This window comes from Tachypleus tridentatus, chromosome 8, assembly GCF_004210375.1.
Source record: "Tachypleus tridentatus isolate NWPU-2018 chromosome 8, ASM421037v1, whole genome shotgun sequence".
Taxonomy (NCBI): Eukaryota; Metazoa; Arthropoda; class Merostomata; order Xiphosura; family Limulidae; genus Tachypleus; species Tachypleus tridentatus.
The window spans coordinates 107,464,893-107,492,688 of NC_134832.1; the positions used below are offsets into that span (position 1 = coordinate 107,464,893).

At 31.4% G+C, this 27,796-nt stretch overlaps 1 protein-coding gene across 3 annotated transcripts in view; it reads right to left on the reverse strand.

Moving 5' to 3' along the window:
- The window catches only part of Naprt (nicotinate phosphoribosyltransferase), a 92,388-nt gene that overhangs the window by 30,094 nt on the left and 34,498 nt on the right, over positions 1-27,796 (reverse strand). For 2 of the 3 annotated variants that reach the window (XM_076450721.1, XM_076450720.1), the window contains exons 3-9: positions 26,642-26,812; positions 25,050-25,260; positions 17,321-17,451; positions 12,783-12,898; positions 12,345-12,538; positions 7,393-7,443; positions 481-621 (exon numbers count right to left, since the gene is read on the reverse strand). In XM_076450721.1, coding sequence (XP_076306836.1) covers positions 481-621; positions 7,393-7,443; positions 12,345-12,538; positions 12,783-12,898; positions 17,321-17,451; positions 25,050-25,260; positions 26,642-26,812 — 1,015 coding nt within the window. The remainder of the gene's footprint in view (positions 1-480; positions 622-7,392; positions 7,444-12,344; positions 12,539-12,782; positions 12,899-17,320; positions 17,452-25,049; positions 25,261-26,641; positions 26,813-27,796) is intronic. The other variant, XM_076450722.1, reaches the window with a different exon arrangement.

Genomic DNA, 27,796 nt, shown 5'->3' on the forward strand with positions numbered 1-27,796 from the left:
TCCATCCATATAAAATTAAAATGAAAAACATGTATAACTCTCTTACTGGATATCTGCATCTTAAATCTTAAAATATGTGCATGTCCTTGGGAATCTTTTTATTCCTAGCAAAGCCTTGTATGATGCATTTCCTTAAATAATTGGAATGCATGTATCATAAAATGTTAATCATTTTATTTCAATATTTTACTATTCACCAGGAAGAGGGCCTGTTATCTGTGTAAAAAACATAGATGTAATGAAGAGTACATCTTCACAGTTGTTCCCTTTTAAGATAAATTATCTAATTCAAACTCAAATGAGTAAAGCAAGAATGTAAACACTTTTTAGATTAGAAACAAAGTTATCACATTTCTTTACAAGGTATTATGATTTTTTTTAGCTTAACATTTTCTAACGCTTGTACCTTACTATCATAAATTCACTTTTAAAGACAATGAAGAGGAAAGGAGTTCTCATACACTAGAAGTACAGTTTTACCTTTGAGCTATTTTGTTGAATGTTTCTTTGGCAATAATGGAGAGGTATGCAAGGTCACCACTGTCAATACGTATTCCAAGTGCTCGATACCCTAGTTCATCCAAGCCAAGAGCAACAGCACAAAAATTTAGCAAGCCGCTTCTATTGAAAGATTAGCCTTTTAAGAAGGTAGACACATTGCTATTTAAAAGTATGACAATATTTTTGGTAACTCTCCATTTCAAATGCAATTTTCAGGACATAAACCTATCAATACATATATTTTTCCCACCTATGCTATTTATCCTAGACACTTAACCCTAGAATTACCTTAGGTCCATACAGACACCATCAGTTTTTTCACAACACTTTTCTATACAATTTGTTCATCAAATTACTTGTTGATCCACAGTTTTGTTGTTAAACGGTAATTGATGACATCAGAGCCATTAACACAAAAATTTAACAAATGCCATCAGTATTGTAAATAACTACATTTATTACTGGTGGAATGATTTCATCCAAATATTTGTTCTGTTCTTTACAGTGTGTGTTCTAACATGAGAGAAAAAAACAAACACTTTGTATTTCATCTGACCTTAATCCCCAAATTACAACTTTGCTTCTGCTGTTTATTAGGGCAACTGTAAACGTCTAAAAGTTCTGCAAAAGAAGTGAAGGCATGTGCTAACCAAAACTCAGCAGACCAAATTACTTCATCATCAGTTTATCTGATGTGTTCAATCACAGAAGTGTATATCCTACAACTCCTCCTGAATATTAGACTAAAATAAATGTTACAGAAATACATAAATTTTATGATAGTTCCACTCAAGCCACTGCTTACCAATAAAGATATAATAACCCCATTGTGAAGAGGAAAATATCTAGAATTTACCCAATTCTACATGAGGAGTATTATTCAAAAGGTAAAAAAATACAGAGCTCCAAAATATCTTGACTTGCTTAAGTTAAAGATAAAATTGCTTAAAAAAAGATATTCTTCAAATCAATAAAAACCATAATCAAACTTACAAATTAAAGCAGTTTCAAAAATATAAAGTTTAACCAACAACTTCTTAAATCAATTTAAAACATTTATTGATGGCATCATTTACACTGTTCTCCAGTTAAATGTTTAATAAAATTTGATACTTTAATTTTAACTTAGTGAGTAAACAAATTACGTTAAAAATGTTTCACTATTGTTGTAAATCTGTATATCAAATTGTATATCCCAGCTTTGTTATGATACATTCTGTATTATTATTTCCAAACAAAAAAGATAAACAAGAAAATACATAAAAACTGTTAATTGCATTTGTATATTTTTATAGAATTTTTTAAATATCTTAATTTTTTGTTCACCAGTGGGTATATTTTTACAGGATATAAATGTGTGAAATTGAGAAATTTCATAAAATGTTTCGCCCTCTGTATAATTTCAAAGTTTCTCCTATTGTCCATAGGAAACTAGTACAATATATAAATGCTAGACTGAATGAGTGAGAGTTAACTGATCAGTTAGAAATTAAATTTTGCTCATCACTTACAGATTAAGTGCATTTCTGAGTTAAGTGTACCATGCCTTAAAATTTCTACCACTGAATATAACTCATGGTTCATACAATTCAGTATGAACCAAGGTCAACTCAAGGTCAAGCTCAGGTCAACTTCAAGAACTTTCTGAGTAGCCTCAGAATGTTTTTCAAGCATTTTGTGGATGCTAAAATCTACATCAAAATTAGATTCCACTGAAATTTATAACATTCCAATACATTTGTTCAACATGTGAAAGCAGACTAAAAAGAAAAAAATATTGTGCTCAACTCTGCACACTTATTAAAGATAGACAGATTGATATATTCTGCAAATATATTTTCAAGTACTTCTGAAGAAAAAAAAAAAGTCCCATTTCACGTACTTTCAAGTTCTTGAAATTCCATTATTATTAGTTTCAAGGATGTATGCCCATCTATGGAACATTATTAAAGAAATTCATTAATTTGGTATTGTGAAGTGAATTGTATCTCATTACTCTTATCATAAAATAAAAACACCAAATGACAGAACATGATACAATGCTGCTGCCAGAAGTGGGATTACTTTGGTGATAATGAAAGTAAACATTTTCCTAAACTGAAAATTTATGTACAGAATTCTTACCTCTGCTGACACTATAGCTATTTCTCAATGTTGGCTTTACCTATCTATGCATTGTTCTTGCTTGCTCCAGTATTTTGCACCTTCACTTAAATGACCCTTAGCAGTATCTAAGTTGCATATCCCTCAATCCACATCAATATGCCCTCTGTTCTTGTACTGTATATAGACACCTCTCACTTAGGTATTGTAACCACTTCTTTGAGAATTAACATCATCCCAGTCACTAACACGAACTCTTTGTAGGGAAGAAGGACAGGAGAGTATCAGCAGAGGTAAATATTATTGGAAATGCATTTTCAGTTTAGAAAAATATTAGCTTCTAAAATATCCTTACCATCTAATAGCCCTGTAGCTAGAATCCCACATTCAGAAGATGGATAGGTTGGTGTAGACATCATCCAAATGAAAAGCATCTTCATACAACAAGGACAAACCAAGATAAGAGTGGTATACAAGTGTGGTGAAATGCAATACCTCCAGATTAGGTATGATCTTACAGGTTGCTCTTCACTTGGAACCCAATTTCTGCATTAAGAGTGTAAGAAAACATGAATAATCATCATTATAGGCCATTCCTGACCAGACAGCTGAGGTTCCACAACTCAGAGCTGGAATTAATGGGTTTGGTCCCTATATCCAACACTGGTGGGTAGGGCAATTGGAATACAATATTTTACACACAAACATACACACATGCACTTTTTAATGAAATTCACCAGAACCATAGGCAAGAAAGTAAGCAACACCTAAGTGGGCAAACTTTCTCCTCCACCTAAAGAAGTTCGAAAGGCAACACCACAGGCTTGGAATAATGGGATCGTGTGTGCCATACTTAACCATACACGTTCATCTTTACTTGCCAACCAAGTGGACAAGAAACAGTCCATTTGCCATCAGATTTATGGAGAGAACATGGAACACCATCCTCAACCAAGGACATAGGATGAGACCACTTTGTTATTGAAATTATGAAGAGATAGCAGACCTTCTTCCATGGACAATATACTGGTCCAGTATAGATCTATGAAAAGCATCATGCATACTCCAACTGGATACTGCAGTACACATATTAGCTAGTATTACAAGTAGCTTCCTACAGAGGTGAGAAATGATGACTAAATTTGATATTTCCACTTTTTACCTTCTGAAGCAGTTTGTTCTCTCCACAACCTTCTAATTGCTAAAAATTTAGGTGTTGAGCAAGTAAGAGAATTATTCTACTATATTTTGTGCTGGGAATCATTAGAGATTTGTGTGAAGCATGTGAACAATGTTGTATGTGAAAATGTCCATGAAAGAAACAGTATGTTTTAAACTTAATGTGAAACTACTCCAAATATTAGTTTAAATTACCTCTATGGAACTTTGTTTCAAATTAGTATGATATTCTAAAGTGAGCCATAATTTAAATTACTCTTTGAGTAGTGTATCTAAAGTGCAATCATCACAGAACATAACTGTTTTAAGTAGGAGTGAAATACTAGTCAATACCAAGATTAATTTCTTTTATTGAAATATACATATGTTATCTATTTGAAACTTTTAAATTTGCATAAAAGTAGAATTTAAAATGCTTACAATTGCATGGTTAATATATGACATCCTTGAAAATTATGGTTAAACAGTAGCTCAAATTACAAGAAAAAAATATTGTGTAATGTGTTCAACTTTAGTTTTTAATGTAAGATAACAGGAAACATTAATTTAAACTATAGTTTGAAGTATTAATTTATAGATGATTTAGGCACAGTGCACTTGAAGTACAAACCAAATGTGGCTCAGACAAGAAAAATGAGATAATGCATTCTCAAAGACTTTGAACAAATGTTTTACTTTTTATATTAATATTTTTTATCCTGGATGTTAAATTTATGAAAAACTTCGTATTTTTGAAGCAAAATGTTCAAAAAGCTCTGTTTTGTCCTATGCTGTTCATCAAAGTGATATTTTGCAGCATAGAGTACAGAGCACTTGTGCTTTTCAGCCCTTTTTATAAGTTGTATAAATTTTCTATGCTGCATTAGAAAGAGCTAAGCCTTCTTAATCAGTTTAAAAAGGATTTTGGAGCTGGCCATATAGCTAAGAGTCAATCAGAATATATGCTTTAAATACAAGAACAAAATTTTAATGAAACATTTGCAACCACTAGGAGCACACAAGTTTTACAAGGTCTTCAATGTGATTATTCAATTTTTTTTAAGAATACAATATCATAAATTTTCAAATCATGTGAAGTTACTTGGTTTATAAATGTGAAAGTTCAACTGGATTTGAAAAATACTTCAGTTTTACAGTTTGAACCATAATCAGGTCTTGTCTTGTATGACTATAATACCAATAAATTTATATTGTTGATGTTTTTTAAATTGAAAACATGCATAAATAAATAAAAATACTTACAATAAGTACTAGAATACCCATTTTACTGTTTTGTAATTTTATGTTTGGTTACACTTTCCTGGCCTCTTCCTTAAAACTATCTGTGAGGTGTCACTGATACAAACATAAGTACAATTGGTAGTAGTTGCCTGGTTCACATTGATACTTGTATTGCAAGTTATGGAAAACTAATCAACAGATGCAACTCACATGGAAAGAACAACATTTAAAAAGCCAGTTCAAGTTAGTTTGCACTAGATTTAAAAGGTGTTTATATGGTGTTTGAGGAGATTGAAGTGAATGTAATGGAACTGACTGATGGTTCTTGGAATGTGGTTGGAAGCATTAATGATTGTGTGATCACTGGTAGCCACAAACTGCTGATTTCCATGTTTGAGTCTTTATTTAGCAATATTTTGTGTTCATATTCCCTTTCAGCTTTGCTTATCCAATTATGTGAAGTCAGATGACCATTTTAACCTTACAGTTTAGTTCTTTAAGTAGTGGATCATGAGCATTTACACATCTATTTAGGCAACTTTTTTCTAACATGAATCTTAATGTACTTGCAACTAGATCATCAGAAAGTCATGTATCATGTACACAGCAGTTACTTAACACTGCTATTTCCACATCCAAATCTTTATTTAGAAATATTTTGTGTTAATGTAAAGTTTATTTTCATTGTTATTTTTCCCCAGAAATTTACCTTAGTCAATTGGTCTGTGAATGTCCAAGTTTATTTTACCTATAGCTAATACGGCATGTTGTGCTGGTGCAAAATTCTGTGACTTCTTCAGCTTTGAACACTCTTCATGCTCTTTTATTCTTGGCTCAAAATGTCTGTTTTCTATTCTAGGATTGTTTATTAAACAATGAACAAGTGATGACAAACAAAAATATCATTTATGAAATACTTTATATTCTTGTAAACATTTGACTGTTGTAATTCTAAGTAACATCATTAACAAAAGTGATAATTACTACTGTCCAAGTTATTTCACAGCCAGAGTTAGAGCAGCGGTGTAAAGCAGCTCCAGACCTGGAACAGGGGCTGCTGAACTATTAAAGCCAGAAAACATAAAGCACTGTCAACCCTACAGTCTTAATGTGACAGTTGTTGCACATTTTACCTATTTCTATTCACTGTCCTGAACATTTATAAAAATAATAATGTCAATGGATGACTGGAGATGTGAACATAAAGCTAGATCTGATTGTTTTTTACAAGGAAGTATTTATACATAGTGCCACATAACTTGAAGAGCCAAAAAAAAAGTAAAGACATACAAAAATAAATAATTCAAGACCAAAATAAATAACATAAGACCATTTTGGAGAATGTGAAGAATACTTGGACTGGAAGAAGATACAATATTAACAAAATACACAAACAGACAGAGTAGTATTTCAATGTGAAACTAAGTTCTAGAGAATCAACAATTTTAACAGGCAGTGAGGTGTGAAACAGATTTTAAGTGAATGGGAAGATATGTAGAGAATTATAAACAGTGTAAACTTTGTTTAACCAAAATACAATGCAGACTGGTAGTAAGCTGTGAAACCTCTTCAGAGAATCTGTACATAAAGTGCTAAAATAATTTTCCAAGAGCCTAAAAATACTGAAAAGTTTAATATGAAGAGATCTAATAAAAAATGTAAATATTCAATAAGGTAAGAGATGTAAAGATCTAAAATATGTTTACAATCAAGAAAAAGGCTAAGAGGAAGTATAAACACATAACAAGGTGACCCTTTATATATCTTAGAAAAGCATAGAGTTAACAGAGAAAAAGAACATAAATGAATATATTTAGAGTACTATCAGAAACAGATATAGTTAATAAGGTGAAAGCATATGCAAAGAATAAGAAATGTGAAAATTTATGATGGTAACATGCATGTAAAGAACTAACAAATGTCAACACTTTATGAAGTCAGTAAACATGTCTAGTACAAAGTGTAAAGAGTTAAAAAGTAATTAAAGACAATAAATGCAAAAAGCTCAGTTCAGAAGAGTATATGTAAAGAACTAACAAATTATAGAAGTTAACACAGTAAAATAATGTAGAAAACAGGAAGTGTATTGTACACAATTAACAGAACTAACAGATGGTGTGCATACATAAGAAGTTTGATAAGCACATTAAGAACAAAGTATAGTGACTTAAATTTGAAAGAACCAAAAGAAAGTGAAGACATTTCAAAAGGTGTGTGTGTGTGTAAAAGTAGAGACCTACATATATCAAAAAAGCTTAAATATTTAAACAAAAGGGATATATATAATAGAGAAACAACCGGCAAATGTGAACATATTTTAAAAGTGCTAGGTGCTGCAGTTTTGGGAGGGCAGTGCTAAGTGCTAAGTAGTGAAAAAAGTTGAATCACCTGATGCGCTGCATTGTCACATCCGGCAGTAGCACTGTCCACTGCCCTCCCCTGAAAGTTGAAGTGTGCAACAATCTATTATTTCCATACATCAGAAAAAAAGAAATTCAATCTAACTTATCCATTTTGATATGCACTTTAATGGATCACTATTTTCATATTAATGAAATTAGAACTTAAAGTAGTATTGAAGAAATATATATGTATATATACAGTACAGAAAATAATTATGGAAATGCAAAGGTGATATACATGCAGGTATCACAAACAATAAATAATTGAAATTAGATGATTAATTAATTTTAAGTATGTTACTACATTACAGAAAATTAAAATAAAACTAAACAAGTTGTAAATGCACTAGTATTTTGTGTATATTTTAAAACAGAGATGCATCTTGTTTTAAGGGTACCATAAGATTACCAAGTGAACAAAAAATGAAATTATATAGTTTATAATATTTTAAGTAATTAGTGATGATTAAGTGAATTAAAAGCTAAAGTGAAGGCAAGTTCAGTTTTACAGCATATAAAATAATGCCAAACTACTGTATTTTGGTGAATGTTTGAGATATCACCTACTGTTTCAACTAAATCAGAATTTTGTTGTTTTTTTTGCTCAAATGTTTCTCATCTATGAGTTGTAATAACCCCAAAAACTTGCACTACAATAACTGCTGTTAAAGTAGATCTTGAAAGGAAAGCAATTTATACATGTAAATAATATGCAGATCAAGATATTACTAGTATTGCACAAATTACCAAGTAGGTTATAAGATATTAGAAAAATGAATTCTATTAAAAATGACAATGAATGAAAAAAAAAAAGAGCTGGAAATAGCAGGGTGAAGATATTTTTTATTAACTGAAGTATTTTATCTTTCACAACTGAAGTGGTGTGCTTTCAAGAATATTTATTTACAATTAAAAATTAGCAGGTAACTGTTTCAGTAACTAGACACAGATTAAACTCATTGCTTTACATTACTAATGTCAGGATTATTATACATTATAAAACGTGTGTGAATATAAGGTAATGACCTACCAGATACTTGCAAGCTTTCAGACTAGCATTCTCTAGTGAAATTTGCATTTTTAGTTTTTGCAGTTGCTTTCTTTAGCAGCAAATACTCAAAATACAGGTTATTTTTAAAGCCATTTTACAGAATATTTTACACTTTTTAGGAATCAGAATTTACAAAAGTGTGGACACCAAATTTTCCTCTTCAGATTTGTATTATTAAAAAAAGAATATCTGCAATATTTTGTTACTGCTAGATAAAGAGATGAAAATCTCATTTTTTTGGAAAAATCATAACTCTTACATGAAAGTTGAGGGAAGCTGAAAAATGAAATTTTACAGACCTCATCTATAAGTACACAATGTTTAGAACAACATGAAGCATTTACCATTGTAATTCTGAAGATGAGCAATAAGATGTGCATTATGAGCAAACTACGTAAGTAGGAAGGATTACACTAATTTTGTTTCTTCTTTTCTTTTTTACCATGACTACTGTTGTGTGCAGCATTACAGCAAAAATATTATTCAACTTCTCCCTATAACTTTCCACAGTTGAGACAAGTTGTCTGGTTGACATCTGACCTTCTCAGTTTTCAAAGAAACCTATAAACACTTAATAACATTGAAACTAGGACTTGTGCAATACAAGCCATGATTGTGTTGGCCTGCTTATAACTTTCAACAGTTAGGGTATCACAAATTTTCTGTAGATTTGAGATGCAGCCCACATTTTTACTGGTTCCCAGTACACATTACTGAAAGTATGTCCAGTGATGATGTACCACTCTCCTTCCTGCTGTCAAATAAACTATTGTTGCTGTTTGCTAAAAGCAGTCACTTTGGATTTGTCTGTAAAAAGCACCCTCTTACAGTATTTTATCCAATTATGTAAAGTTCAGTGCCAATTTTAGTCTTATGGTTTAGTTCTCTCCTAAGTAGTGGCTTAAGAGCAGTTACATATCTATTGAGACCACTTTGTGTTAATATGCATTTTACTATGCTTGCAGTTAGATCATTGGAATGTCATGTATTATGTACAGAGGAAACAGTTACTTAACACCATTTTTATTAGAGTTCATGCTGTTTTCAGGTAAAAATATCCAGTACTTTTGCACAATTATTTGAAAATTTCCATAGCCAAAATTTGTTAGCTGACACTGCAGGTGCATTAATATGGTGTACCATGTGAAAGTAGAAGTTTACTTAAAAGTATCGGAAATAATTTTACACTGATACTTCTAGTGTTTATTGTGGTTATAATTTCACTCCCTACATCAACCTTGTATTGTCAGAAAGCAATGGTTTTATTGCCACACATTATCAAGATCAAAATATTTATCAGAAACCATACATCCATGCTCATTTTTAATATTCCTACTACCACTTATTAACAATGGCAAAAACAAAGTAAGTTTCAACTCATTTATTATCACAGGACTGACTTTTATAAGAAACTGCTTGATTAGTTTTTAGTGTAACTTGTGTAAAATCTCACAGACTAATGGAATGTAACATCTTCCAAACCTGAAAATATATTTACAATGTGGAAATAAAATGCAACAAAATCTTGTTGGTGCAGAAAATGTTGGAAAGCAAAAATCCAACAATAAAGACTTCCACAAAAAGCAATGTTTTTAGAGGTACTTTTCGTGTTACAAAACATTTATCTTTAAAAAACTCACAAGTGAAAAAAAGGCATGTCACTACATGCAAGTGCCAAACAGTGTTTTCTTATAGCAAAGCCACATTGGGCTATCTGCTGAGCCCATCGAGGGGAATCGAACCCCTGATTTTAGCGTTGTATATCTGTAGACATACCGCTGTACTAGCAGGGGGCATGCCAAACAGAGAAGTGATAATAGTGTTCTCTAGTGCAAAGAGAGTCAGCTGTGCTAGGAAGGTCTATCACACTCCTATTGGTGAAAGGTTGTTGCATTCTCATTTTTATGCTACAAAGCAGCTATACCACATTTAAACAAGATGTTAGATGGAAGCCTCATGGCTAGTGGCAAATGTAAATTGCACATATAAAGGGCAGCATAAATTAGGAGTGAGGGTAGGTATTACATATGAATATATATTTTTAAATGTAACATTAAAACCATTACACTTTAAGCTGTGCACTTTAATTTGCAATCAATCTTATTGCAAGATTTGTATCATATGAACACATGCTTCTCTGCCAACGTTGTACAGTTGATAGTGATTTTGTACATCTGTTACAGACTAATTTTGTCTGTATTGGTAAAATTAGTATCAGTTAATCTCTCATTTTCTTTTTCTGGAAAATGTTTTGAAATGCATTACAAAAAAGGAGGGTGCCATTTGGAAATGTAACCAAAAGATTGGTGTCATATGATATTATTTGATAAGAGACAGGAGTTTTTCCCATTAATCTTATTACACTTCTTATCATTTTATATTTTAAATTAAAAACCTTTACTGATATAGAAATTATATAATTACTTAAAACCTACAGTGTAAAAAGTTATAGAAAACTTTTTTCTGGGACCATTATAAAATATTAATTAGAAAAGTCATTTTCAATCATTATTTCTTAGTGTGTAAAAATCTTGTTTGAAGAGTTTGGTGTTCTAGCTTGACTGCTTCTATTATCAATAATACTAGGTTTAAATACTTTCTTCAGAGTTTTCATACAATTCATACCAAAACATTACATTTTGTCAACCTATTACATGAAGTAGCATTCCCCAGCAAAAACTTTGATTCCTAAATGCTTGTTATATGTCATTTATAACCTCGGAGCCAAGAAGGCAATCACCAATGTACTGCTGGGATTAATATGATTACTTGTACTTTTATAGGCATCGGACTCGTGTAACATTATTAGACTGATTAAACAACAGTCAGTACATCATGACCTATTTAACACAACTGTATTTTGTAATTTATTTTCATATCAGTGAGAAGAACCCCATAATATCTGCATTTTTATATCTATTTTATTTACAGTTTCCATAATTATTTCCAATACTTTATATTAAAACTTTTTAACATGGAATATCTCAATGGTATAACATCTAGTTCAGTGGATCAATTTTTTTTTTTTAAACATGTCCAATGATGTTCAGTATAATGAAATAGAAAAAATAATTTATCCTTTCAAGATAAAAGTAATATATTTTCATAAATCTGCACTATTAACACATAGAAGTAATTATAACATCACTATGACAAAAATACAACATTAATAAGCACTATCTTTAACATAAAAAATTAATTTCTTTGCCAAGAGTGAAATTTGCAAATAATTCCTAAAATTGATAAATATGCTGCTTACAGGGAATACTTTGTTTACTTCAACTTGAAATAGATTCAATAACAAACGGTTGTTCACCTTTTCACCAGTAACGACCAATAAATGCCATTATAAAAACTACAGTTACTCAGCTTCTCACAAATGAAAAATCACCATAATAACACACACACACACACACCTCTACATTACATAAAATATCAAATTGTTTTACATCACAAATCAGACTTACTTGTTCATAAGCAAAATCAATTAGTGCTACAACATCAACCTTGTTATATACAAAATATCAGTTCTAGAGCATGTATGTAAACAGTAATTTGTGTTTCAACATGAATCTAATCATACACAAGATTTCAACTAGTGCCAAAGTACAAATCAAACTATTCACTTCATCATATACAAAATGAAAATCATTATTGTAATACAAAGCAGAGCTACTGTACACAGCTTATACATACGAGGCACACCTTATCTCATATAAAATAAGATCAATGGTGCAATATAGTTATTCTCATGTGTGACATTGACTGGTGTCAAACAGATACATTATACACACAAACACACATCATAAACCAATACTACAACACAAATCAGACTTCCTACCTTTTTGTAAATGTTAATAAAAACTATAATAAGGATCAAAACTTACTTTATCACATCATAAGTATCGATTAGTGCTATGAAACTGTCAGGAAAAGCAGTAGCATATGAAACAAAAGCAGCTAACTCCCCACTGCTAGCTTCATCACGAAGAATGTGAAGAAACTGAGAAAGTTCCGACAACCACTTCTGGCAAATGGCCATCAAATTCTTCGTTTCCCCTGTTGTACGATGATTTAATGTCTGAAATACAAAAGTCATAAACGTGTTTGATTTCATCACATAATATTTGATGATAAACCAAATATATATTCATGCTCATAAAAAAGTAATTACTTTAAGTTATTTCAATATATAAACTTGAAGCTGTGGATTAGTAAAAACATTAAAACAAAATGGAAGGTATTGCTGAAAGAGTTTCAATATGAAGTAAAGGATATACTATACACAAGGAACAGATACTGCAGCATTTGAAATGTGAACTTACCTTCATGTTACAATCTTCAGATGAAGAGAAAGACATGACAAATGCATGGGCATGAGTGCCTTTAACTGGTATATTGTAAAGTTTGCCTGCCAAAACATTACTAGTTCCATCGAATCCTATGATAACAAAAAAAGGAGCTCTGAATGTTGTCCATTTCAACCAGTGTTGAATTTATTAGTATAAAACATCTTATTCTTGGAAACTTTTGAAGCTACTAGTACATAATATATTCATCATATTTTAAGTATTTTCTAATGATATCAACAGATTCCTTTGACAATTTATTAAATACAATGCTTTTGTGTAATACAAATTTTAAAAAATAAAGAAGCTAAGTATTAAGCATCGACTTAATTGTTTGACAAGAAAAAAAAACTGTTCCTACATGTGTCAATTACAAAAGCAGTTTTTGTTTGCTTTAAGTCCACTGGTGCAAAACATTTTATGTATTTTTGGTCCATTTAAAACAAACATTCTTTCATCTGAACTGCCACAAGTTAAATGTCCATTTAAAACATTCAAAGCCTCAACCATTCTTTTGTTTGAATTTTGACACTGAATTTAAAGTAAAGTACTTAGGCAAAAAACATTGATTTTCTTAGTCTTTCCTCTGAATACTACATCACTATAGCTCACCAACCTCTTAATTGTTTACTGATGAATACACCTTAATAACCTACAATGACCATACTTGACTTATGATAAAACATTAAGTACAAAACTTTTTAAGAAAACAAGTAATTAAATAAACATTGTACATTTCTGCTGGTAATAGTGCTGAGTAAACAGTTAGCTGACTAAAAAGCCACAAATTAAATAAAGATTTGTCTCTGTGTTGATTCCCTTAATCACATGAATAAAGAAAAATCATACGAGTAGGATAAAAAAATTAGGTGTTTAAAAAACTACTAAATATACACTTAATATGCAGAACTATCAAACCAGCTGATGGCAAGAATATTAGTTCTTATTTATTCAGAGATTTGAGTTTAAACAAAGAATCTAAAAATAAATTGCAAGTTTTGTCTTTTTTCTTTTACTAACTCAGATTTGGTAGCCTAAAACTGAAGGCAATTTAAAATTTCTTTGTCAATTAACACTATCAATAAAATGCACGTCAACTGGCTTTAAAACATCACAGTACATTACAAAAAGTACATATGGCTACAATGCTATTCTGGGTAGTTATCAGATAAAAAAACAGAGCATGATTTAACAACTTGCAACCTTTTACAAAAGAATGTCAAATTATACTCTCATATGTCATCTCAACATGGCTTGCATACCAGAAAAAGACAGTAGTTAGCCTTTTATCACATCAATCAGATGTTTTTATAACTGTTTTGCAAGTGACCTACTATCAATGCAGTGATACAGATATAATAATATTATTTACACTAAAACCTTTTCATCTCTTATGTTTGGAAGAAAACTGATGTTTTCAAAGTGCAAAATAAGTTAATCTGTCATGAAAAGAAGCATTTACTGTGCATAACTAAACATTTCTATACATGCTCAGTCATAATGATCTATTGAATATACATGTATGATGCATTCTAACATTATAAAGCAGGAATAGTTTACTTAATTAGTTAATTTCATAATTATTTAATAATGAGTACAATAATGAGTTAGCTCTCTCAGTATGGGCTTTGTCCCAGAGAATATCCTTGTAACCATTTTGTGCTTGTTATAATTTTTATGTTATAACTTAAATTTGTAAGCATATCTTCACAAAATTTCATGTATTATCAGTAAATATTACAAGGATATCTTACACAAAATAAGTTGTTTTTTTTAAACAAGGTTCTAACATTTCTGAAGTAATGTTTTTTTTATTCCATTTTTCTTTTTGAATGTTTATTATCCTACATGCAAAGTAATTTTAATTTTAAGAATTAAAAACTTTTATGGATCAGAAAATTTGAAATGGAAGTTTCACATGCAAATTCTTTACAATCTCTAGATAACTGTCAAATGTCTTAGAAAACTGTGTATATTTTATCTTGTTGTCACCACTGTATCTTTGTATGGGTTGAGTCAATTTGATCAACCTCAATACCATCATAAAAAAATTAGAAAATAAATGTAAATTATGCTTTTTTTTGTTCCAAAATGACTTGGAATTAGAAAACAAAAAAACAAATGATTAGTCTAAATAGCTTAAACCTCATAACATTACACATCTATATATATTTATTATTTTTATTATATTGACCTTTCAGCCATGCCAGGCTAACATCACAGAAGTTGCAATAATGCAGCACATTTGCACTCATTTCACAACACCCAAAAATACAAAATTGGCTTTCACAAAGTGATCTGTCTTAATTGTGCTTTAAGTGGACTAGCATTTTGTAAAATACAGTCACATTTCAATAACAATATATTATATAGGTATATACACTATTATTATTTACAAATGAGTTCTTAAACATGTTTTTAAATGTAGAAGAATAAATAAAGATGAATATCAAACAAATCTCTCCTTTTGTTATGAACTTTGTACTCATTTGATGCTTGTTGTAAGTTGCTAAGCTTTACCAAATTTCACACATGGAAGATATAAACTTTTTTTTCAAATTTTATACATACATTTTGAAATAATCAAAATCATAAATTACTATTTGAATACAACAGAATTTCATTATAATCTATCAAGCTTAGTACCTAAGCTATATTTGATTCTAATAAAAATGAAATTTAAAATTCACTTATGTCTTATCTTACCACTTGAAACCCAGCATTAAAAGAAAGAGTTTGCTGCCCAAGTACTTAGAGGTTGAGCAAACTACAAGAGGAGCATTCTGAGCTATTTATTGGTCATTCATACATCATTAGACAAAGTAGGTGTATGTCAAAAAATATTTTCAAAAATTGAAGGAGTGGGTGGAGTCACCTTGGTTGATTCAATAAATATACTGGTATCTTAGAAAATAGAAAAGATAGAAGGTTCTTATTTAACATTCTAGCTTTCTAATATCAGTAATATGAATATCTATTTCATAATAAACTATATACGTTGTATTTGAACTTAAAAAAAACATCTTACTTGAACCAATGCTGCATTCAATATAATCATGTAACATACAAAAATATATACAAGTTTTTAACACTTTTAGATTAAGAAATTAAATAATATATACAAAATACTGAAATTTCAATTATAACCTACAATTTGAAACTAAATTTATTGACATTCATTAAATAGTAGTTCAATACAATTTTGAATGCTACTGAACAAATACAATGGCATGGCCTGTGATATGTGGCAGTAGGGTTAGAGAAGTTTGCTTTGTAACTACATATCAGTAGTTCCCAACTTGAAAAACACCTTTCAAACTAGGCTTATCTACTTCAGCCTTTATTATAAGTACTGATATTTAGGATTTTCTCATGTGGAATAAACATTTAGCACCACTAGTTCTGAAGAAGAAAAAAAACAAAAAATACCAGCCTAAACAGAAAATTTGGATTAGGTAGAAGATGGAGCTCCATCTTCCTACCTAGCACTTATTTAAAAAAAAAAAAAAAAAAAAAAAAACACCATGTTGGACAGATATCTGTTATAGCCACAGATAGTTTATACAGCAAAGCTAGGGAGCAAAATTGTTGGATATTCATGGTTTCATGGAGAAACAATATTTTGCATAAAATAGTGGAGCAATGAAACTTGTCACAAGCAGTAAAAAAAATAATGCTGGAAGATGCAAATCTACGTGGATGGTAGAAAGCAAAACAACTGCATAATAGGACCAACACTGATTATTTGCCAAACCATGCATGGGTAAGCTAATTAGCTCACAGAATATGCCCCTTTATCAAATCTATTAGCAGGATATTGACCTCTTCTACATAAATAAAGTGAAAGTGGTGACCACAGAAGGTATCAAGTGAGAGGTAGAATGGAACTTCTGGAGAAAAATATACTTTATGATGTAATAGGAAAAGCAAAATACAGGAAATAAATAGAACAGTGTACAGCCAGAAAGCCAGAGGTAATATCAGTAAAAAAAATATCTATCTCCTGTGAGATAGACTGATAGCTTCTATATAAAAGGTCAGTACCTGTAAGTTCAACCCTAGGATTGTAATGTTTTAATAAGGCTAAGACAATACTATTTATAACACACACACACATTATTTGGTTAAATTTATCACTATATGTTAATATGGATCTATGTAACTGTATAATTATAATTTATCTTTTGACCCACAAGAAGCAATTTCATAAAAAACTATCCTAAATAAATATTAATTTTATTTGAAGTAACAGTAATACTTTTATTTTACCAAATAAAAGAAAAGTTTCCAAAAAAATTAAATGTTTTCAATAATGTATATCACTCAATAAATCAGGTAAATGATTCAGGATTGAAAAAAATAGCACTGGAATGTTCACGATATGAAATTTTTCATATAACAGTAATTTCAATTAGTGTTGATAGTGCCATATGAAAGTAAATTGCAGCCCAACATGTAAAAGCAATTCAAGCTGATGCATTGAAGAATAAAAATTTGATGGTTTATATACTAACCTCCCATATAGGCATACTTAGATGCAGATAGCCCACCATCTGGTCCTTGAGCCCGACGTAATCCGTACTCAAGTAGCTTGATATGTTGCCCAGCAGCTATTCTAAACCTGGCTGCATTTGTTGCTACAAGGCTGTCAGTTAAAATAATAATGAAATATGATTAAGTATATAGTTGCACAATTGAAGATCTGAAATAAATTTAAAAATAAAGGTTTACTCTAAGAAATAGGTCTGTCACTTAAGCAGTGAAGAAGTGGCAGCATTCTTTGCAAAATAAAGTGATTTGTTGGGGTTAGAACATGCAGGGCCTGCAGAATGTGATGAACAGAAAAATAAATAAATAAATAAAAATCTACCATAGTTCCAAGTCAATCAAGTCCTAAAACAAAATGGTGAAAGAATTAGAGAATCCTGGAAATGAAAGTTATAAAAGCATTAAGAACATTCAAATTAGAATAATGATGACAAGTAAGCAGAATAACAAGGACTTCATGGAGATATCCAAAACACCTGAAATAGGTAAAAACTAATGTAACATCCTCTCTGGAAGAAAGCAAAAGTGAAAACTGTTGTACATGAAAGGAATGAAGAATCGAAAAGCTAGATTATCTATAGCAGATGAGCTCAGAAGAAAAAAGGAAGTGTCCATTCAAATAACTCAGTACTTATGAATGGCAAATGTATAGAAACATTATTCAAAAAACACAAAAGGCAAAGAAACTGGTCAATTGGAGCACAAGATGATAATACTAAAAGATAATTGAATTAATGAAAAGCTTCCCAACTGATATGAAACACTTTTAAAAAGGAAAAAATTGTACATCTGGAACAAATGACAAAAACCTGCTCATCAAGCATAGGATCTGATAACAGTCAAGTGTTAAGATTGAGATGAGAACTCACAATGAAACATTAATATGAAATGTTATTACAACAGAAAATGACAAAGAAAAAAGGATTATCTTCAGTAAATGCAGAAAAGGAATTCAAAGTTGAACATGTTACACAAAGCAGTGATGTGTAAAGAAACATATCCAGAAGTTTGATATGAGATGAAAGATATGAATTAACATAAAAAATTCTGAACAAAACCATATTTGCCCAGAACAATTGGGTTTGGAAATGGTGCCCAAACATAAGAAAGCTTGTTACTGAAACTAGTGTCTACTCATCATTTACTGGATGATCAAAACAACCACAGATCCTATTAAAGCTCTCTGGATGAGAATATCATTTCATACTAAAAAACCTGCCAACAATCAGAGATGATCAGCAATGATACTCATTATAATAGAATATGGTATACAAAAAGAAAAACTGAAAAGAACTAGGTCCATAACAGAAATGTTCAGAATGAATCAACACACTAACTACTTTTAGATGTACACACAAATGAAGTTACTCAGCCAAATGATATGAGCTGCTGACACTGTTTCAAATCAGGCTAACAAGATTTTGGTCATCCAGAATTTTATATAATGAAGGAAGCCCCTGTGAATATGCGAGTTACCACAGAATTGAGAAACTGCAATTTTTAACATGGTGTAAGAATAATCCAACAACAAATATACAAAATCTCTGGATAGTCTCCCCAGGTTTACAAATGGTCACTGCAGAATACATAAATTAGCTTTTCCAAATGGAAAAATTTTCTACAGAAGTTAGTGTCTCCAAACATCTGATGAGCAAAGAAAAGACAGAATAGACAGATGCAATGAGCTTCTTCCTTTATTCAAACCTTTCAGTACAATCTACTATGTAGTTTAAGAAAAATAAGTAATTTAGATTTTTTCCCATTTCTACTAAGAATTTGTTACTTGTTAATATTATTTGCATTAAAACTGAACAGTTCATGCATAAGATGATATCTGGAGAGGTTGGGAAAAACTTTATAACCTTCATAAAAATGGGGCAGAACTAAGGAGGGAAGAAGAGACAGATATAGAACATACCTGTAAGAATATATGAATGAAGAGTAGATAGCTTGGGAGAATCCACAGGTGGAAGATGGGAATGCATGGCAAAGGAATGAGTAGACACAGGCTATGTTTACCAGAAAAAGGAATATGTGGTCTGGTAAAATGATATACAGCAGCACACATAATGGAACCAACTTCATGATGTATGAAAACACTTCTAAAACAGAAAACAATCTGCACAAAATGCATACATCAACTCAACAGTTGCTGACTACAGAAGGAGAGCATAAAGCCCAAGTAGGAATAACAACAGTAGTAGATGTTATAATTTGAAATTCAGAATTCAAACTGAGAGCAAAAGTTATAGCTTTCCTATACTGAAAATGTATTTGCAACAGGAATTTCTCTCCTCTCACAAGATTAGCTATTCTCATTCATTTTTGTCCTATATACCTGTTTTCTTTATACATGTTACAAGCCCTTTGCTCCCCCTACTAGAATCAAATGATTTCAAAATGTTTTTTATGTAAACCTTCGTCTGTTACTTCTCCACAGATAGAGTATAATGTACTTATGTGATGTATGAGACTCCCTCTACATGCCTGTACTGTATCCTCATTTGAAGGTTTTAAAGAAGATGTAAGCATCAGAGGAAAATGAAAAGTGAGAGAGAAGTACTTATTGGAAATATGTTTTCAGTATAGGAAAATTATTACTTCTAATGCCATACTTTCCTCTCCTTAAAAGATCAGGTAGAATCCCACATGGGGTAAATAGTGGGACAATAGAAAGGGAATGACAAAAGTATACCATGAAAGCATCTTAAGGATGGCCCTGGAAATGAGAGTTAGATCCAAAGATCTGATGAGAGGAACCATAACACTCCTGAAACAGGTACATTCTTTGCCTAACCGTGAAACTTGTAGCAGATAAAAATGTAGAAGGTAGACAACACATTCAAATGGAAATCAAATGTAGCATAATAGTGATCTTGACCACAAATTATAAGAGTAACTCAATCCCACAAAGTACGAAAGTGGGTAAAATAATGGAGGTGATGCAAGGTGTAGACTGGCTAAAGTGTGACGGACAATACTCAGCAACTTAACTACATCCAAAACCCATTCTGCTGGAAATCAACATCCACAAAAGGGTAAGATTAGGATCATATCTTCATCTTAAATTGAAGAGACCAAAGGCAAATCCAACTCTGGAGACCCAACATACGATACAGGGATTTGTCTATATAATACAAATCAACTTCCCCAACAGCAAAACTGACCTGAAACATCCAAGAAGCAATATCATCCTTGGAATAATATACAATGAGTTAACCAAAATGGACAAAACTGAACAATCCCCCTTATAGCCACATCTACAGTGACCCATAACACAGGAGTATGACTGAGGGAAGAATATAAAGAAATATAAACATGTGATCTGTTGAACGGTTCTACTCTAAATCCAAACTCCAGCCACAGAGTACTTACATTCCACATGGAAGGTAAGATAAGAGCTACCAAATGAAAGAATGAACAACAGCTGGATGTCTCCTTCCATAATGAGTGTATACAACTCAGTGAAGAATAGCAGATCATCTACACCTGCAAAACAACTGTCTCACTCTGCACTGAAAGGTTACAGCCATCTTTGTTTGGAACGCATTCCATAGGGTGCCTCCACGGTCAACAAGTTCCAGTAGTAGAAAAAAGGGGAGATGAGAACATGGTGGAGAGTATGGAGTAACATTAGAACCAGAGAAAATAAAACAATTGACCACAAAACTATTCTGAAAAGTAGGCCATACAGATTTTCTCAATATGTGGTATGGTATTGATGGGTAGCTATACCTTTTTTTTTTTGGTTTACCTATATAGTCCAGAACAAGTAAGTTTATGGAGCAATTACATAGCAAGTTTATTCATCTAGAAGCAATCTTGTGGTACACCCCATCTCAATAGAGAGCACTGCAAAGCCATGGACATTAAAGTACAAATCATTATAGCTGCACAGCACAGAATTCAAGTTGAAGAATACCTAGTTAGGTATCACTTGCCACACACCAAAATCCATATAATGAATAAATGGAGCACAGGCTCCTGAAAGAAAAGAATAGTATGAATATAAAACTTACCTAATCAAAGTTGCACTGAAGTCTAAGGAATGGTCACAGATGGAAGATAAAAACCAGATAACGAAGAAATCGTGATATGGCGTTAATAATTGGAAACAAATGTATCAGGTGTAGTCCACATGCCTGACTATATGATTTCTTCCAACAACCATTTAAGATAAGATGCAGGAGAAATGGTGAGGTGTCAAAGATAGTGAGAAGACATCTGGAACAAATTCTGGAAGGAATAAGTCACTGAAATTGAAGTTAAACCCAACTGGTGAGGGTAGAAGGGGAAAGGTCCTGAACAAGAAAGACTATTAAGGGAGAGAGAGGTGAGAACAGGTACCATGGAAGGAAGCTATGTAAGCAATATGTTAATGAAGAGTATGCAAAAGACATAGAAGTGTATTTGGATTGAGACTATAGTAGGGTTTAAAAGTAGAAAAAAAGGGGAGATGGGAGAAAAGGCAGAATTATCCTCCATAGTTTCAGAGCATATTGGGAGAAAGGAACAATATAGATAAAGGAGAAGATAGGTACAGCACTAAAGCATACATAAAATATCAATAGCAAATAAATCAGACCCTTGATGACTACAGGCTAAGAGAAAGATACATTTTAAGGGAAAGGTGAAATATAGAACATGAAGTGGTTTAAAATGTTTGTGGGGGGGGATCAGGAAGGCATGCATTAATATGATAAGGACAAACCATTCCATGATGGTATAGGAATGTGAAGATAAGCACTGGCTACACCCATCTCAGTCATCTACAAACCCAGAGAAAATGCCAAATGTACGGAAAGAAATGACTCCATGGTAAAACAGGACAATTGAACAAAAAGAAGTGGACAAACTGATGACAGACCTCAGTCCCCAGTTTCCTTGTGAACAAGAGAGAGTTATTAATAAAAAGAAACCTGGTGAAGGATGTAGAACAAGTTCAATAGCCTCACGAGTTAATAGTTCCTGAACTACCTGACAAAGGTATGGGAAGTAGGGAAAAAATGGGATCACAAATCCTTCTGATGAAACTTGAAAAACTCAATGAACCTTGATGAAAGGAGGCTAGTGATGAACAAAATTAGCAAGCTAAGCTTCCACCAGACCAAAACCTACCCAAGTAGTCACTGACACTGTTGGCAACAATACATACATTGTTGAAGAAAAGTATAAGATCGTATAGAGATACCATAAGAATTGTGTGATCAGAAAAACTGTGTATGGATCAGGCTTGTAGGAGATAGAGGGACCACACCCCACATAGGCAAAATGAAACCTAACAACTGTTGGTGCACTGAAGAACAGTCTGCAGAATAATATGCAAGAGTAAACTGATCAAAAAGTCAATGTCATGCTATTCCCATTACTTCATTGTGTGGCAAGCCAGTCAGCAGGTACCTGAATATCTGGGAAGGGAAGGAGACTGTTAATGTAATAAGAAAGGAGATGGTTTATAGTGAAAGGAGAAAAAGAATAAAACATCACATAACAGAGATATACATTACAGAAAGACTATATTAGTCCTAGCTGACTCTTCAGGAGGCATTGGAAGACACAGCAAAATCAGTGAGTGGAAATAAGCAATCCAGCTCCTTGTACATCTGAATGTAGTGAGTGTGAGAGAGTGAGTGTGCACGTGTGTTTTCCCCCAAAGTGGTAACAGGAACTTCAAGGTTCATTATGATGAAAAGTGAACCAATAATTGAAAATTTAAATAAAGTACAAAACTACAATAATAAACTGTGATTAAAGTAAAGATAAGAAACAAACAAACTAGAAGGGAAATAAATGGAGACCACTTTGCAAGTATACTAAAGACACACATGAAATTTTAAACAGCCAAAAAGGAACATGTCCAAGCACAATTACTACCAAATGAGAAGTGAAAGTTAAGTAGAGGTGTAAGGAGAAAGTCACGTCACTTGAATATATCATGCTTCTATTAATGGAGAAGTGATACATGAAGATTTACATGAGAGATTATGCTGAAATATTCAATTCCAATATAAACAAGTGGGAGGCTTGTAGCACACATAAAGAAAAAGGTAGCACACAGAGAGTAGCAATGAACAAGAACAGCTAATCTTGTAAGAAGAGTGAAGAATCTTAGAAATTAATTTACCAGCATTTTGTTTTACAGGAAAAAAAAAGAGCAATAATGACCAAAATTGAGGTATTGTTTTTCACTCTAGTATGCCAAATTGAGTAGTGAAGATTGGACTTATTAGTACAGAGGAAACCAGCTGCACCATGCCTCATGTGCAAATATCTGAGGACAGGTGGTAGCAACAAGGCTAATGACAAGGAAAAACTGTGAACATAGAGAACAGCATTGAATGTAAAAAGCTACTATATGTGAACAACTTTGTTTTATACGTGAAAGTAAAAATAAATGGAAAATAAAAACATTGTCTAATTCTAATTTACAAAAAACATGTTAAGGAATAATGCATGTATTTTTTATATCATCTATCTACAAATATAGTACCATTTTGCAGAATATGATGTAATGCCTTTACAAAAAAGAAATTCAAATTTGTTTTAGGTTATGTTTATATATGATGTCATATACAAGTAAAAAAATTAAGTTATACAAATACTGTAGTTATTATAAGGGATAAAGAAGTAACATTATTTTCATAAACACTTGACCTATAATTGTTTACCTTTTGTATACAAGTATTTTTTCAAATTATCTAAATATACTAAAGTTTTAATTCTTTGGCTTTACATTATGCAGCACTTGACAACTGTGGCAGTTATAAAAACTACAAATTCAGTGCACTGTTTTCTTACCTTTGTATTTTCTTTAAACATAAGAAAATCTGCATAATCTAGTATAATGCAAGTGTGTTTCTTATGAAGGTTATGAGCTATAATTTGGAAAATGTATCAGCCAAACTTAAAGTGAGATGTGATAATGAAATACACAAAAAAAATAGCCTAGCCAATAACCTAACACTGGATAAAAAGTAAACATTGGTTCAAAGGCAAAAGTAACAGAAAGTAGAGACCTTATTCATAACCAAAAGAAAAACGATAACTATAAGGAAGAGGGCATTAAACTTTTTTTTCTCTTCTCTGTGTGGCTTACTCTTCAACTTGTAAGAAGGTGCTAGCCAATGAGGCACAAAGAACCTTGACATCACTGAGTACTAACTCCTACAGCCAAAATTTCTGTACATTAAACAATTTTGAACAATGTAAAATATGATATGTTATACTACTACTGTTCCATTCTGTTATTAGAACTCTGTACTGTACTTTGTGAAATAATAATACAATGTTTACTATTACACTTGGAAAGCTGTGTGCTGTTAAGTACAATGTAATCATAACAAAAGAATATCCTTATTATAATTTGATCACATAAATACTTATAAAATTTATTATTCAGAAGTATTACATTGTATTTTCCAATTCTTAGCCTGAAACACAGTTGCTTTTACAGAAAAAACAAAACAATCTAAGAAATGTTTTTTGTAAATATTCTTATCTGTATCTTATCTTTGAACACAAAAGATATGTAACAGTACATTGGATTGTTAATCATACTGAGTCAAGATTAGATTGAAACCACATCCTACAGTTGTATTGTTTTTTGTAACAATAAAGTAATTGCATATTAAGAGGTACTCTATAAACTAATAAAACAGAGGTACAAATCAATATCACTGAAAACAACAAACCCACCTAGCGTAATTCACCAAGGTAAGAAATGTTGTTTCCAAAAGCTGGACAACAGGCAAGGGTCCCTCTACCCTAAGTAAGGGAATTTTGGGAAATACAACTGACCCTTCTGGTATGGCATAGACAGTGACATCTTTTGGAGTAAGTTTTTGTAGGTAGGTGAAAAAATCCTGTTCAACTGTTGAAGGAAATACTGACTTTAGGTATTCTATATCTGAAAAACAAAAATATACAAGGCTTAAAATTAATGCTAGAAAACTAGCAACTTGCTGATTGGTGTTGCAACTTCACTAGAAAAACTTAGAAGGCATTAAAAAATACAGTAAGCAGAAGGAAAATTCAAATTATTACAGTTCAATATCAATACACACACACATACAACATTTCAGTTAATTATAAGATCCCGAGTACAGAGGATTATTATAATTATTATTAACGAGACTTATTTGCCAATGCCATATCAGTTTTGCAGTTCCAACTATAGCTGTATGGTATAATTAGGCTAAAATCAGAAAATAGGAATAACAAAACTAACTTCAATCAACCTTCAAGTTGATAGCATGATTAGAAATATTGCATCAAAGTGGTTCCTCATTGGATTGGAGGTAATAATAAAATAGAATTCAAACTTTGTTTTTTTCACATAATTTGTTCATGGTTAACACAAATGTTATGTACACTGGCTTCTATTGCTTTGCCAGCTTTTCACATTTAAACCATATATTTCAATAACAAAAATGATTTTAAAGTATAGAATAGCCAATAGCAGTGGTGTACTGTAAACATTATAGATCCAGATGCTCGGAAACTGAACACACAAGTTTCTGCCCAATTTTGGAATTTTTAAACTTTCATGAAATAATTAAACAAAAACTTACATACACAAAACAACTGACTGCCAAACAATTACAATTAATTTTATATAAAAATAATGCTGTTGTGAATGCCTTCTTAAGTCATTGTTGAGGACTGTAGTGGCAGACATTTCCTCTTACACATACTCATGGATATTTACTTACAGAAACACATTAAAAACTACAATAAATTTCTGAAAGTTAGATGGGTGAAAAAAAAATCATTATTATTATAGCCATTTTTATGTAATGAACAGCAAATAATCTTTACACAGATATGCAATACATTTCTGACAAACACATAAATACAACCATTGCCCAACAGTTACATTTAGATAAATAAAAAATTGAGAAAAACTCAGAAAACTATTAATTCTTCAAGATTTTTTGATCACAAAAAGTGGCATGACATTGTACAGTCTCAATTCTGAAATTGCATTTCATGGTGTGCACAAGTTAGTGGCCTATCTGAACAAAAATCATACCCATTGTTTTAATTGTGACATTTAAAAAGAACTTTGTTTACAATTTATCATAAAATATATACTAATAATTGTATACAGGCCACGTAAGTACATACTGAGCTAAATCCTATAAAACAAGATAAATATGCACAAATCATGAAAGAATATCCTATTACTAGAACAAATACTCTTTTCAAGTATTGACACCCTAGCCAATTCTTCATTAAAAAACAAAAATGTTCTCCCTAAACAATTATCATCATCACAAAAAACTTACCACTATGGCTATAACTGAAACTTTTTAGAAACTTTAAACACTCCTCAAGGCCTGCAAAAACTGTATATTCACCATGGAATGGATTCTTTCGGAAGAATAAATCAAATACTGCGTAATTAGAACACATGCCATTTTTCCAATATGCATATGCCATGGTTATTTGATACAAGTCTGAAAAAAGAATGAAAATATTATACAATTAACTGGTATATATAAAAAACAAAGATAAACATTCTCTAGCTATGAATCAAAATAACCATAAAAATTCACACTGGTAAACTGAAATTACTAGTTTTGTTTTTTGGTAAAATATGATAATTACAATAAAAATGAAAATCAGACAATGATTATCAGTATAAGATAATTCTGTGAAACTTAAAAATACTTTACTTAATTCTGATAATGGTAGATTTGAAGAGTTTTCTGATTGGGGCTTGAGCCCTAATAACTCAGCTTTTAGTACACTGGTCTCAGAATACTAGTATGAAATGAGAGTCCATGGCTGAAGTCCCAAGTCAGGGTAAATTTTTTAAAATCCTGAAATATGTTGAACTCTTAATTCTATTTGGAGCTGTTCTTCTTGGTGAGGCTTAGACCTTCTATATATCTCTTTACTTTCTACCCATGTTTTAAGATTTTCAGATTATAATTTTGTAACCTTATAGAAGTTTCACTCTGAGAATTTTCATATATTATAAAACATGTCTCATGGCTCCTGTGTATCAATAATTCATCATCTTATAAATTCAACATTAAAATACTTTTACTTGACTTGCACACTGCTATGAAATTTTAATTATCCAATTCTCTTCATGAACTCACAAATAAGAGAAGAATAAAAATGAGTTACGATCTTCTACAGCAGTTCAAAAGCAATCTTTTATTAATTCTTTGAAAAGACACTGAATTATCTTAATTCTAATTACAAAGCATTTTTGCCAGTCACTCATGTACATCAGTTTTTAAGTGTGGAAAGAATAAATTACAATGATGATGCTCTCTTCCAATGACTGAAAATGTTAAGAAACATACTAGGTTGGGATTACAGTAAGAATTGCAAATTGAAATACCTTGATTGATTAATTGATTGAGAGAGAGAGAATACATGTACCTTCACAAATTTGAAAAACTTGTAATAAAGATTAAAAGTGTTTT